Genomic DNA, 14,852 nt, shown 5'->3' with positions numbered 1-14,852 from the left:
ATACTTTACAGCGTCTTAACGGGCTCTCTTTGTCCACCATAGTTCCGCCAAGGTTGGATGATGCTGGTGCTACTGAAGAACTCACTGTTGTAAAGGGAAATCCAGTTTCCCTAACCTGCATCACAGATGGAACTCCAACTCCATCACTAGCTTGGCTTAAAGAAACTCAGCCACTCAAATTAGGCCCTCACATGACAGTGAGCAACCAGGGAATGTCACTGCAGATATCCACGGCTGAGGTGGAAGACACTGGAAGATACACCTGTGTGGCAGCCAATGAAGCAGGCGAGGTCAACAAACACTTCAATTTGAAAGTGCTGGGTAAGTTGAAAAGATACTATCACCAATAATATGAAAAAAGCTAATAAATTCTCCTTGGCACTGTCAGTAGTCAGGTAGGTGATGGACACACATCTTTTTAAACAATATACCCAAGATGGAATCTGGGAGAGAGAAACTTCGGAACCTTGTTCCAAAGAGCAAACTCAATGGCCAAACCTTGCAGGTACATCATAACAGCTGAGATAGCAATAAAGAATGGAAAATAGTGATGTTGAATTGTACACTAAAGCATGACCAAAATATTGACAAGTGCAAATAAACCTGTAAACGGTAAGTGTGCACCCTACACACTAGAATGAGTTTATTTTCAATCCCAAAACCTGTAACCCTTTTTCTTTATCTATTTTCCATTTGAACCTAATTAGGTTTGGTCATTTATTTTCCGGTATTTTCCTTTTTTCTGTTCACTTCAGGTCACTTAGCTGAGAGAGTTAAAAACTATAACCTCAGGGTTTTTTCGTGTCTTCCCATTGCAGATCCGCCTCATATCAATGGCTCCAATTTCACAGAGGAAACGTCTGTAGTTGTGAACAATCCCCTAGAACTTCACTGCATTGCCATTGGCATACCAGCTCCCAAACTGACCTGGATTAAGGATGGACGGCCACTGCCACAAACAGATGCCATTCACGTCCTTCACAATGGTGAAGTGTTGAAAATAGTGAACGCTCAGGTGCACTAATACACCCATTTGTATAGAAAGAAACCTTGTTTTTTAAAAAATATATTTTTATGAAGGCATTTATAATTTTTGAGAGAAACCTTGTTGACTTTAACTATATATACTTTTAGTCTACTAATAATTAGAAATCAATATTATGCAAGTCTTCACCATAAGAACTCCTACTTTTATATTGGTGGTATTAATTCTACGTTAGAACATTCGTTTGTGTGGAGAAAGTGTGTAAATCTGGGTTACACTGTCATCTCCACTCCATTCTGTAATTAAGGAGGGTGTAATCAAATGCTTTTATTTTTGAAAAGATCTAACAACCCTGTCTGCTCTTCAGTGATATTAAAAGCTTACAGAGCTCCTGGGATTTGTTAAACTTTTAAAACTATAGCTTGCTTCGTTTGCACGTATTCTAACACTGGTGCTTCCTCAAACCGATCTCTCACTGCTTATCGCAATTCAATCTGTCCTGATTCAAACCACTCATGTACTGCACTTCATGCAGTGCGATTAAAATGCTTCACAAAACAACTCACCCCATTACTATAACAATACTCTCTTACAATTACTAAATATTACACTGCCCAATATATGGAATAAATGTGAATCTAGCACCAAATTGTACATAACAGCAGTGCATACCAGGAATCCAGATGCATCGGCCACATTATTGTCCAACTATTGACATTAATAGATGGAAAATCCTGCACATTTGTGACCTCTGGTGCTCACATTTGCGACATGTCAAGCTTGGTTCTGAGAATGCTGACTCATAAAATTTACTCTATAAAGGTTATAACCTGATTGTACCAAATCTGATCAAAGAGTTTAAATTTGTGTCGAGATTAATGTAAAGTTCAATTCAGTCTTACCAGAACTGCTATACTACAGGTATTAGTTTTGAGACCACTGCCTCTTTGCAGCTTAACCTATCCAGCATGACTGGTGATGTAATTCAGTTCCGAGAACTCCGTATCATTCTCCAGAAACACGGAGATGTTTCCTCATGGAGTCTAAATGAGTAGTTGGTTCTTTAGTAAAATTAAAGAGTTATAAAGTTTTAAGAGTTTGCCTCAAGGACAGTTGTACTGAAGTAATGTGAGACTATCTTCTCCAGGTGTTCTTAACACTTGGCAAAATTCAGCAACCTCCCCAGTTAGTATGAGTTTTGATGCAATGTAAAAATATTATAAAGCATCATGACACCATTAAAAAAATGAACTGCAGTTAGTTCAATGCTTTTATATTCTTCCCTTGGCAGGTGCAAGATACAGGCAGGTATACTTGCCTGGCTTCCAGTACAGCGGGGGATGATGACAGAGAGTATTTGGTAAGGGTACATGGTAAGTCAACCAAACACATAGACTGGACACAACGGTGAGGTATAATTGACATTTCAGTTTCAGTTGCAAATTCTAAAACATAAAGCAGCTTAATTGTTTTTCCTTGTAGCTCAGGTTTTTGACTTCATTTTAGTGTGTGTCTGACCAGAATCATTCCACCATCATCTTGGTACATACACGGGTTGTTCTATTAATAAATACAGGAAACTTTACAGTTTCTTTTGTATTACAGAACGCTTTAAGTAGATGCAATTCTGTCATATATTAGAGAGCCTGGGGAGGAATCGCCAGCTCCAGGTCTAAGTTCCATGGTTAGGGCGGGAAGCAAGAATGATTGCCGCCGTGGAACCCAGCAGGAAATTGTGCTGGGCTCATTATTTATGCAGTCTGGAGCTTCCCAACGTATCTCACTGCAGGGTGGGCAGAATGTGACGTTCCCACCCATAACCCCTGTAGTGATCTCTGTATGTGTTAATACATGTTTAGTTAGTATGAAGTCAGTACAGACAGATGATCACTAGATGGCAACACCAACAGGACCTATCAAAGGAATTTCCTGCTCTTTCTTTAGTTAGTGTGTGTGGAGAACAGCTAGAGTGAAGACGTGATCAGATCAAAGTGCAGTGTATTATCATAATTGTTAGTTTAATCCAATCTTTCTTACTTGTTTTACTAATCTAGTATTAAAGTGATAGAACTCGCGAGATTATTATTATATTACTCAATAAATAATTTGTCATCATCTGGAAGACTTCGACTAGTTCTGATCAGAATTTAATACAAGACAATAAAGAGTAATATTTATATTACAATATAGTAATATAACAACACCCACCCTCTCCCAGGCCTATCCAGGCGTATATTTAAAAGGCGCTCGTACATTTACTTTTATCTCGCTCTTTACAACAGGCCAGGAGATGGCACGCAGAAGTCAAGGAGCACTGGCCCCCATATTCAGTGATACATCACTGAAAGAGCTGCTGAATGCAGTGGAGGACTGTAAGGATAAGGACGTCCTTCACCCGAGGGATAGGTGGAGATGGCCCACAACACCCCTGCAAAGTGGCGAGTACCAATTCCCCTCACAAGAGGACTACCCCGGAGGGTGCTGCCGAAGAACCCAGGGATTAGCTGCAGTGCATTTTCGTATGGCGCGCAGTTGCGAGTGAGGTGGTGCTGAAGAGTGGCAGCATGCAAACACCACCTGCATCCCAATTGCTCTCAAAGCAACTTTTTTCTTTGCTCAGGACAAATTAATGCACAGCAGGCATGAAAGAGAGGACAGGACTGGGCATGCCCAATCTCTGCCCCCTCACACTATTCAAAGAGAGGCCTTCTGAGCTGGCAGGGGAGGATCGAGACCATGGATGTGGATACAGCGAGGACAGTGTCCGCCCATCTTCCAACAAGGAACCATGCTTTATGTCTTCACATAGAAGCCTAAATGCTCAGTGCTATGTTGGAGGCAGCCCATGCAGTCGCTCATTTTCTCCTCTTTCCATTAGAGGCCAGCAAGAAAAGGTTTATGCCAGACACCAAACTCCAGCCCACAGAGGAGGGGGGAGGAGGAGGATGACAATGATGATATTGCATCTGTTGAACCATCACAGCAGTCACCTGCACCATCCACCAGCCCAGAGAGAGACATCTTAGTGGATACCAGAACTAGTTCAGGCATTCTCACATTTCAGTGGTCACAGCACACCCTAGGTCCACAGCAGCAGGAGGAGGCAGGGGTAGTCACTGACACCCGGAGGATGTCTGGGTAAAAGGTTCCTGCTAAGTATGAGTCTGATGATAAGCTTCTGGGCGTGGTCCTGTAAAATGTTGGAGGTGCAACGAGAGGCAGGGAAATATCAGGCAGAGGTGTCGGAGGCATTCAACAGAGACGCATGTGAGGAGGAGGAGAAGTCCGTGCACCTGCTGGTTGATTAAGTGGTATCAATAAGTGCTTGCATCCAGACCTCTAGGTGGAGGGTGGCGAATGCCTTGGAGAACCTCGAGCACACCCAGTTTCTGCTAGAGATGTGTGCAGACCTGCACTCCAATACTGTAACTGTGGGCGAGCGTTTGCAGTGGCTACGTGGAAGGGTGACCGGGCACCTCAACCTCTCTCCTGAGATGCCCCTTTCTTTCAAGGAGTCAGTCATGGACCCTTGGCCATCTTAAGATAGATAGAGCATCTGGCACTTCCACTCAGGACTCTAAGGGTGTCTGGCTCTTTCACATCCCCTTTGTCTGTGACCCCATCAGCTCCAGCCTCAGGGACTGAAGAGGCTGCACCTGCTCTAGTGCAGGAGACCCAAAGTAAGCCGGGGCCCTCAGACCTCAAGGATCTGGAGGGCCCCCCGCCAAAGTTATCAAAGACAATGGGGCATAGTGTTCAGCAGGCTGTTGCAGATGTTGGGGAAAATATTGGCGAGCAATGTAAAGTTAAGAAGTTAAAATTTCACTGTGGTAGCAATATCATTGTTCATTATTGATGCATAGTTGTTAAGCCACTGCAGATGGTGAAATTTGAATTCAATTAAAAGTCTAATGACCATGAAACCATTGCCGATTTTTGTAAAAACCCATCTGGTTCACTAATGTCCTTTATGGAAGGAAATTTGCTGTCCTTACCTGGTCTGGCCTACATGTGACGCCAGACCCAGAGCAATGTGGTTGACTCTTAACTTCCCCCTCAAGGACAATTAAGGATGGGCAATAAATGCTGACGCCCATGTCCCATGAACTAATAAAAAAAATGTACACTTGCACTGCAAGGAGATCTGATGTGTTTTTATTGCATATGTCAGATTTAAAGCCTGTGCTTTATTTAAAGGGACAACCCAGCCCAGGCCTATGGCCCCCAGAATCATGAGTGTGCAAGAAAGCAAGGATCTTAACCAGGGTCCTTGCAAACCATGTGCAAGAAGCCTTTCCCGCCCGCTGGTCCTTTGCCCTTCACATCGTCTTCAATCCAAACACTGTAGTATATTCAGAACTACATGCTGGGCTATCCAGTCAGTTGTCCAGCTGAGCTGACCTGCAGCTCTGATCACCTGATCACCCAACTCCCATCCAGCATTTAGGTATCTGGATTTTGAAGTACTGGGTAGGTTCACGGCAACTAATTTGCACATAACCTTTAAAGCCTGTTGCAATACCTTCTAGCCTCCCATCCCCATCACCATTAACCACCAATGTTGCAATTGACCCACCTAATGGTCACTCTTTAACCCTATTACATTTAGCTCATCACAATCCATGTCCATATCTCTTCCTCCCCAAAGAGCTCATCACAATCACCGTGGAAATGAGGGGGGTACTGTAAGGGGGCTTGGGGGTGTCTGAAGAAGGGGGACCCCCAGGGGCCCCATAGTGGGGTGTCGTCACCTGGGGGGGGGAGGGTCGTGCCCCTATGTGTGGGGGGTGACATTGCCCATGGGTGGGGGTACAAGCTCACTTAGAGATCGGGGAACCCTTTCAAAATGACAGCCTGATAGGAGTTCAGCTCCCAAGTGCTGAAAAAAATGTAAGCCAAACCGGTGAGAAATTCCCCAGGGCCCAAAAAAGTGACTAAGTGTCATTGTATAGCGGTGGGGAACTCGCCGGGAGACCGGCGGGAAACTCCCTCTAAAACCCGCCACAAATTAACATTAGAAATTTTTTGAGAGCTATCAATCAAACAGTTAACTGGTAGGCACCCCACTGTAATAATTATAGGTTGTGAAATCAGTCATGTAGCTCTACTGCAATGATAGACCTCAAGCTCATGTCAACTGGTAGAGTGAAATAATAAGCACTGATTTTTATGAAACACTGTGGATAGTTTTTTCCCCAAATATTTAAAGGGCATGCCATTTAAACAGAACCAGCTTTCTTAACCATTCCAATTTAGTATGCACTGTTTAACACACACTTATGCCTAATTTTAACAATCTCAAAGGGAGGGCAATGAACCTTTCACAAAGGGCACCTGACTGCAAAGCTGTCCCAGGACTATATCCAAAAGGGTACCTTGCATCGCTAAAAGAGTACCCGACCTTTACAAAGAGCTCCGATAGCTTTAGGCCTTGTCTTTAGCAGGTTGAAAGTGCACAAGTCATGTTTTGGACATCCCACGAGTGAAAATCAGATCTGACTGAGGCAGCTGCACTTTAACATGTACAGTTGCCTTCATGAACCATGGATGTATTACTTAGAATGCACCTTCATTCCTCCCTCTGAAAGTGCCGGGTTGGGGGACAGGACTTTAGGAATTGTCCCTTGGCAAACATTTTTACGAAGTTGGAGAGCCTCTCTGCATGAAAATTCAGGCCAGAAGCATCCCAATGCACGTTAACATATATATATGACTGAAATTTAAAATGCTGCACTCATTTTCATGTTTCTGACTGTTCCGATTACTGGAGCTTATTGCATTGGAGGAAGAAATGGCTGTGTTTTAATTCATATACCTTCCACAGACATAGGTCCTCCATCTGGTTGCTTGTTCTAATGCGAAAAAGGTGTTTCATAAAAATGCATGTATGTCTTGCTGTGCAGATTCAGTTTCTTTTCCTTCATACAGACAGAGTTTACTGTATAGTTTTGTTACAGTGTACTTAAAATAAAATATATTAATACATTGGGCTGGGTTTTCCCATTCCAAATCAGGATGGAACAGCTAAACAAACAGACCAAGTACCAGTCTAGTGCCTCCAATCCCGACTCTGCTGACTTTTCGAGAATAGGGAGAAGTGGGAAAGTGAAGGTACCCACCTCATTGGGCATGTTGGAGTCATTAGAGAGTTCATTCAGAACTTTCATTGTATTTTCTTGAGATTTTCATGAGGGATTTAGAACTCTATGGGAACTGGGGTGGCTGCACAAAGTTTTTTTTTAATGGGGGAAAAAAGTGAAAGTTTGGAAAGTGGCAATTAAATGTTATGAACAAGAAGGTTGTAAGCTCTCCATTCACCTGAGGCACATTGAAATTGAAGGAGCTCTCATTTTATTTTTGAGACATGCACTGACGATTCAGTTCAGAATGTAGCATGCTTCCCTCGTGTCTCTTCACTCCCGACGCTCCCCCATCTACTAGTTACCTGGAAGACCGGTCTTCTCGGATCATTAAGACCCTGACCCCATGAAAATCCCACCTCCTGGCAGACTGGCCAATGAGGCAGGAACACATGCCGGGATCAGTCCCGCCTCCTGATCCCCACTTCAACAGGAAATCCAACCCATTGATGCAATGAAGCAGAAGCAGAGGATCAAATGCTTTGGGAGTCAGGTCTATTTGTTGGAGTGCCTCAGATAGGGAGGGGTATATCTCAGGGGCGCGATTCTCTGAAATGGAGACATATTGTTTGCGCCATCGTGAACGCCGTCACGTTTCAGGACGGCGCGAAACGGGCGCGGGCACTAGCGATTCTGTTCCCCACAGGGAGCCAGCATGGCGCTGGAGTGGTTCACGCCGCTCCAGCCTTACTTCCTGGTGCGCATTGGGGGCGGTGCCAACCCACGCATGTGCAGTGGTGACGCGCCAACCCGCTCATGTGCGGTGGCCTTACTGAACGCTCCAGCCTGACGCAACATGGCGCGGGAGTTCTGGGGCTGGATGCGCACAAAGTAGGCCCGGTGGGGGTAAGAGGCTAGCCCGCCGATTGGTGGGCCCCGATCGCGGGCCAGACCCCATTGGAGGCCCCCCCGGGGACAGTGGCCCCCTGCCCCACAGGCCGCCCACGGAGCCTTTGCGCAGATTTCCCGCCGGCAGCGACGAGGTGTGGATGGCGCCAGCGGGACACTGCTTTTTCTGCGCGGCCGCTTGGCCCATCCAGGCTGGAGAATCGGCGGCCTGGCCTCGTGCAGTGGCCCGCGACCAGCGCCGCGCCAAAAGCGCTGGCGCAAATGGCCCTGATTCTCCGCACCTCAGAGAATCGCCTACCAGCGTCGGACCGGTGTGGCGCAGTTGCGGCGATTTTCCGGCCCGGTGCGGGGCTCGGAAAATCGTGCCCCAGGTCTTTCCTATAGAGCTTGTGATATTCCCCAAGTGTAACTAAGTTCTATGTCGAGCTACTCTTACCTGTCTGCTGAACTGTGAGTGCACGGTTTAGTGTGCGGTTTGCAAGCTCATGGAGTAGAGGCTGGTGAAACCAATCACAAATATCACTCCGTCAGTGACATCCTAATTTGTGCAATATCTTCCAAACAGCAAGCAGACTCTGTTTTATGAGGAAGGGGGAGTTTATTTAAACATTGCTGCCTAGCTTTATCGTGGTTGCTGCCATGTTTTTTTTCCAGTCCCACCAAACATTGCTGGTCAAAGTGGGCCTCAGGACTTGGCTGTGCTAAAGAATGGACAGGTAATCCTGGAGTGCAAGTCTGATGCTGTACCACCTCCAACCTTAACCTGGCTTAAGGATGGCAAGCCATTACAGGTAAATAGCCATCTTCCTGTCAATACTAGATAACTGCATTTAGGGAGTGTTGCAAAACTTTTGAACATTGAGTGTTATGGATTAAATAGATTTGAGGGCCATCCTAATACTCAAGTGATTGTACAAAATTACTGCCGATACTACAAACAATATATTGGGCAACTATTTTAATACAAGAGGGAAAAAGAATTGTAGGACTCTTTTTTGTTTTTATCATATTGTTAAAATATCTCACATTTCCAGTGAATTACTTTGGGAATGCAATGATTGGTGCAACAGACCCAGATTTACATAGGAATTTGTATGAGAAAATCGTACAATTAGATGAAGGATTGCCTTGTCTGTTTCCCAATATTGCTGAAAGAAGTCCTGAAAACCAAATTAAAATGGAACCAATCATGACAGTGGGTTTCCAAAGGCCAGCTGCAGATTGAGCCACTCCAACACTACAACAGGGGCAATAGGGGCAGCATGGTAGCATGGTGGTTAGCATCAATGCTTCACAGCTCCAGGGTCCCAGGTTCGATTCCCGGCTGGGTCACTGTCTGTGTGGAGTCTGCACGTCCTCCCCGTGTGTGCGTGGGTTTCCTCCGGGTGCTCCGGTTTCCTCCCACAGTCCAAAGATGTGCGGGTTAGGTGGATTGGCCATGCTAAATTGCCCGTAGTGTCCTAATAGTAAGGTTAAGGGGGGGGGAGTTGTTGGGTTACGGGTATAGGGTGGATACGTGGATTAGAGTAGGGTGATCATTGCTCGGCACAACATCGAGGGCCGAAGGGCTTGTTCTGTGCTGTACTGTTCTATGTTCTATGTTCTAACAACAACTTGCATTTATATCGCACCCTTAATGCCCCAAGGTGCTTCACAGGAGCATGATGAAACAAAGTTTGACACCTGACACCTAAGGCGATACTATGGTTTGCTCAAACAGGTAGTTTTTAAGGAGTGTCTTAAAGGAGGAAAGAGGGGTAGAGCAATTTAAAGAAATAATTCCAGAAATTGGGGCCTTGGCAGCTGAAGGCGTGGCCACTAATGGTGGAATAGTTAAAGTCAGGAAAAGTCAAGAGGCCGGATTAGGAGGAGAGTAGATATCTTATTGGGTTCTGGGACTAAAGGAGGTTACAGAGATAGGAGGGGCAATGCCTTGGAGGAATTTGAAAACAAGGGGCTGGATTTTACAGGAGGACATACTGCTTGGTTACTGCTAGAAAGGTCCATTGGAAAACGACCCACCGACTTGAAAAAAAGCCATCCTGCAGCAAATGCACGCTGCCGGGGGGCCTAAGCAAGCTTAGGGTTGGACTTCTGCCCTTCAGTAGAAGGAAGTGTCTCAAGAGCTCTTGCAGACACAGCAGCACCAAAACTCAGTAGTGGGCATTGCATGGAGGTCCAAGGCATGGGCCAAATTATAGGGATGGAAGACAGGTTTTGATGGCCAGGTGACGGAGGCACAAAGCAGGGGGCAACATCTTGGAGGAGTGGGTTGGTGTCCCTGATGCACACAGGGCATACTACCTTCCATCCCACCTTTTCACCAAATTTGTTAAAATGCAGCATTTCCACTTTCAACTACCCAGTGCATTATGGCATGGAGGCAGATTAATGGCCTTAAGTGGGCGTTAACTGACCACTTAAGGGCCTCAATAGGCCTAAGGGCAAGCTGACTAATGGGCCCATTACCCGCCCAGTATATCATAGGATGGGTCAAGGCTAGGTGACAAAGTAATGGCCCAGCACCTGACTTATTTTATTTGTGCAAACCCCCACCTCCCACCGAAAACATGCCAAATTCCAAACCAAGGGTAAGAACATTAAAATCAAAGCTTTGCTTCATCAGGAACCAGTGCAGATCAATGGACACTGGTCTAATGAGTGAATAGGACTTGGCGTGAGTTGGGACACACAACAGCAGAGTTTACCACACACTGTGATAGCAATTAAAATTCATAGCCGCTTAAGTGTTTGATTGCCACCTGCTGACCTCAAGCCCTTGTATTCCTACTTGCGTCAACTGGCTTTTGAAGTATTGGGCTGTGACTTCATGCTTCTTTGATTAAATCTACAGGCCACCCCTCGTTTACGCATCCTCTCCAGCGGACGATACCTTCAGATTAATAATGCTGAACTTGCAGATACAGCCCAATACACTTGTGTTGCCAGTAATGTGGCAGGAAAAATGACAAGAGAATTTATCGTAGCAGTAAATGGTAAGTTTACATTTCAAACCTTCCCATCTCTAGGTAAAAGAAATGAGTATTAACAAAATCACTTTTAATTATTCTCGAAAAAATGGACAGTATTGTGAGATGCAAATGACTATTTAGTTTTTAAAGCTGATGCTATAATCACAGAATTGTTGATGTCAAGGGAAGAGTAAGAGCATGAGACTCCGGATTTATCTAACCAATAGACAGCACCTGCTGGAGCAAGAGTCATTGGGCTGGATTTGATATTTGTCACAGGGTCTCATCGGCCAGCTGAAGAACTGGCAGGTGCCCTTCGTCGCCTTCTTTGAGAAACGCCCACTGGAGTGAAGTACCGAACAGTGAAATCCCACTGAAAGCCTGCAAGCAAACCCAACAATGCTTTGTTTTTCAGGCTCCCAGTATAGCAATCCCCCCCCCCCCAGTAGCAGTGGTGGTGGGTTGAGGCCTTTAAATAGGCATTAATTGCCCACTTAAAAGTCTCAATTAGAGCCTGAGTGGGAAAGCTGTTCCCAGGTCTTTCTGCCATGGACTTAAATCAGGCATAAGCCGAAAAGTGGCTGGGCCGCCACCCCACACCCTCCTGCGTAATTAAATGCCCCTACCTGCAAACCCATTGCCAGGCCTTGGGGTACATTAAATTCCACCATTAATCCAAGCTTGCATTGTCAATTGGGAGCCTCACAAACCAGAACATAGAGCATTAGAACATAGAACATCACAGCGCAATACATGCCCTTCGGCCCTCGATGTTGCGCCGACCTGTGAAACCACTCTAAAGCCCATCTGCACTTTTCCCTTATCATCCATATGTTTATCCAATGACCATTTGAATGCCCTTAGTGTTGGCAAGTCCACTACTGTTGCAGGCAGGGCATTCCACGCCCTTGCTACTCTCTGCGTAAAGAATCTACCTTTGACATCTGTCCTATATCTATCTCCCCTCAATTTAAAGCTATGTCCCCTCGTGCTAGACATCACCATCCTCGGAAAAAGGCTCTCACTGTCCACCCTATCTAATCCTCTCATCATCTTGTATGCCTCAATTAAGTCACCTCTTAACCTTCTTCTCTCTAATGAAAACAGCCTCAAGTCCCTCAGCCTTCCCTCATACGATCTTCCCTCCATACCAGGCAACATCCTGGCAAACCTCCTCTGCATCCTTTCCAATGCTTCCACATCCTTCCTATAATGAGGCGACCAGAACTGCACGCAATTCTCCAAATGTGGCCGCACTAGAGGTTTGTACAGCTGCAACATGACCTCATGGCTGCGAAACTCAATCCCTCTACCAATAAAAGCTAACACACCGTACGCCTTCTTAACAACCCTATCAGCCTGGGTGGCAACTTTCAGGGATCTATGTACATGGACACCGAGATCTCTCTGCTCATCCACACTACCAAGAATCTTACCATTAGCCCAGTATTCTGTCTTCCTGTTATTCCTTCCAAAATGAATCACCTCACACTTTACTGCATTAAACTCCATTTGCCACCTCTCAGCCCAGCTCTGCAGCTTATCTATGTCCCTCTGTAACTTGCAACATCCTTCCGCACTGTCCACAACTCCACCGACTTTAGTGTCATCTGCAAATTTACTCACCCATCCTTCCACGCCCTCCTCCATTTATAAAAATGACAAACAGCAGTGGCCCCAAAACAGATCCTTGTGGATCACCACTAGTAACTGAACTCCAGGCTGAACATTTCCCATCAACCACCACCCTTTGTCTTCTTCCAGCTAGCCAATTTCTAATCCAAACTGCTAAATCACCCTGAATCCCATGCCCCCCGTATTTTCTGCAGTAGCCTACCATGGGGAACCTTATCAAACGCTTCACTGAAATCCATATACACCACATAAACTGCTTTACCCTCATCCACCTGTTTGGTCACCTTCTCAAAGAACTCAATAAGGTTTGTGAGGCACGATCTACCCGTCACAAAACCGTGTTGACTATCGCTAATCAAATTATTCTTGTCCAAGTGATTATAAATCCTATCTCTTATAAGCCTTTCCAAGACTTTGCCCACAACAGAAGTAAGGCTCACTGGTCTATAGTTACCAGGGTTGTCTCTACTCCCCTTCTTGAACAAGGGGACAACATTTACTATCCTCCAGTCTTCTGGCACTATTCCTGTAGACAGTGATGACATAAAGATCAAAGCCAAAGGCTCAGCAATCTCCTCCCTAGCTTCCCAGAGAATCCTAGGATAAATCCCATCCGGCCCAGAGGACTTATCTATTTTCACACTTTCCAGAATTGCTAACACCTCCTCCTTATGAACCTTAAGCCCTTCTAGTCTAGTAGCCTGCATCTCAGTATTCTCCTCGACAACATTGTCTTTTACCTGTGTGAATACTGATGAAAAATATTCATTTAGCACCTCTCCTATCTCCTCGGACTCCACGCACAACTTCCCACTACTGTCTTGACTGGGCCTACTCTTACCCTTACTCTTAGTCATTCTTTTATTCCTGACATACCTATAGAAAGCTTTAGGGTTATCCTTGATCCTAACTGCCAAATACTTCTCATGTCCCCTCCTGGCACTTCTTAGCTCTCTCTTTAGGTCCTTCCTAGCTAACTTGTAACTCTCGAGCACCCTAACTGAACCTTCACATCTCATCTTTACATAAGCCTCCTACTTCCTCTTGACAAGTGATTCAACTACTTTAGTAAACCACGGTTCGCTCGCTCGACCACTTCCTCCCTGCCTGACAGGTACATACTTATCAAGGACACGCAGTAGCTGTGCCTTGAACAAGCTCCACATTTCAATTGTGCCCATCCCCTGCAGTTTCCCTCTCCATTCTATGCATCCTAAGTCTTGCCTCATCGCATCATAATTGCCTTTCCCCCAGATATAACTCTTGCCCTGCGGTATATACCTATCCCTTTCCATCGCTAAAGTAAACGTAACTGAATTGTGGTCACTATCACCAGAGTGCTCACCTACCTCCAAATCTAACACCTGTCCTGGTTCATTACCCAGTACCAAATCCAATGTGGCCTCGCCTCTTGTTGGCCTATCAACATACTGTGTCAGGAAACCCTCCTGCACACATTGGACAAAAACAGACCCATCTAAAGTACTCGAACAATAGCGTTGTCCAGTCAATATTTGGAAAGTTAAAGTCCCCCATAACACCTACCCTGTTACTTTTGCTCCTATCGAGAATCATCTTTGCAATCCTTTCCTCCATAACTCTGGAACTTTTTGGAGGCCTATAGAAAACTCCCAACAGGGTGACCTCTCCTTTCCTGTTTCTAACCTTAGCCCATACTACCTCAGTAGACGAATCCTCATCAAACGTCCTTTCTGCCACCATAATACTGTCCTTGACTAACAATGCCACCCCTCCCTCTCTTTTACCACCTTCCCTGAGCTTACTGAAATATCTCAACCCCGGAACCTGCAACAACCATTCCTGTCCCTGCTCTATCCATGTCTCCAAAATGGCCACAACATCGAAGTCCCAGGTACCAACCCATGCCGCAAGTTCACCCACCTTATTCTGGATACTCCTGGCATTGAAGTAGACACACTTTGAACCACCTTCCTGCCTGCCAGTACACTCCTGCAACTTTGAAACATTACTCATGACTCACTACTGTCAACTGTATACTGGAGCTACAATTCAGGTTCCCAACTCCCTGCTGAATATATTGGAAAATTGTAGGTATCCTGTACACAATTTCCATTTGAAATTTCCCAATACTGTTGTGCATCGTGCGGGCAAGACTCCTACCAAGATATGATTACAAGGCTAGGATTGAGTTTAAGTTATTTCCTGAACCATGAAATGATTAACTTCTGTGTATAAAAAGTTAAAACTGAGGTGAAAATTCAGACACTCGCAGTCACTCTAATTGCTAAT

The 14,852-nt window shown here is 45.3% G+C and overlaps 1 protein-coding gene across 2 annotated transcripts in view; it reads left to right on the top strand.

Moving 5' to 3' along the window:
* Positions 1-14,852, top strand: part of hmcn1 (hemicentin 1) — a 677,622-nt gene that overhangs the window by 538,516 nt on the left and 124,254 nt on the right. For both annotated transcript variants that reach the window (XM_038794621.1, XM_038794624.1), the window contains exons 68-72: positions 43-321; positions 819-1,015; positions 2,277-2,358; positions 8,629-8,765; positions 10,829-10,970. In XM_038794621.1, the coding sequence (XP_038650549.1) occupies positions 43-321; positions 819-1,015; positions 2,277-2,358; positions 8,629-8,765; positions 10,829-10,970 (837 nt within the window). The remainder of the gene's footprint in view (positions 1-42; positions 322-818; positions 1,016-2,276; positions 2,359-8,628; positions 8,766-10,828; positions 10,971-14,852) is intronic.

This window comes from Scyliorhinus canicula, chromosome 4 (assembly GCF_902713615.1).
Source record: "Scyliorhinus canicula chromosome 4, sScyCan1.1, whole genome shotgun sequence".
NCBI classification, from domain to species: domain Eukaryota; kingdom Metazoa; phylum Chordata; class Chondrichthyes; order Carcharhiniformes; family Scyliorhinidae; genus Scyliorhinus; species Scyliorhinus canicula.
The sequence above is the reverse complement of the archived record's forward strand: the minus strand, read 5'-3'. Positions and strand labels throughout refer to the sequence as shown.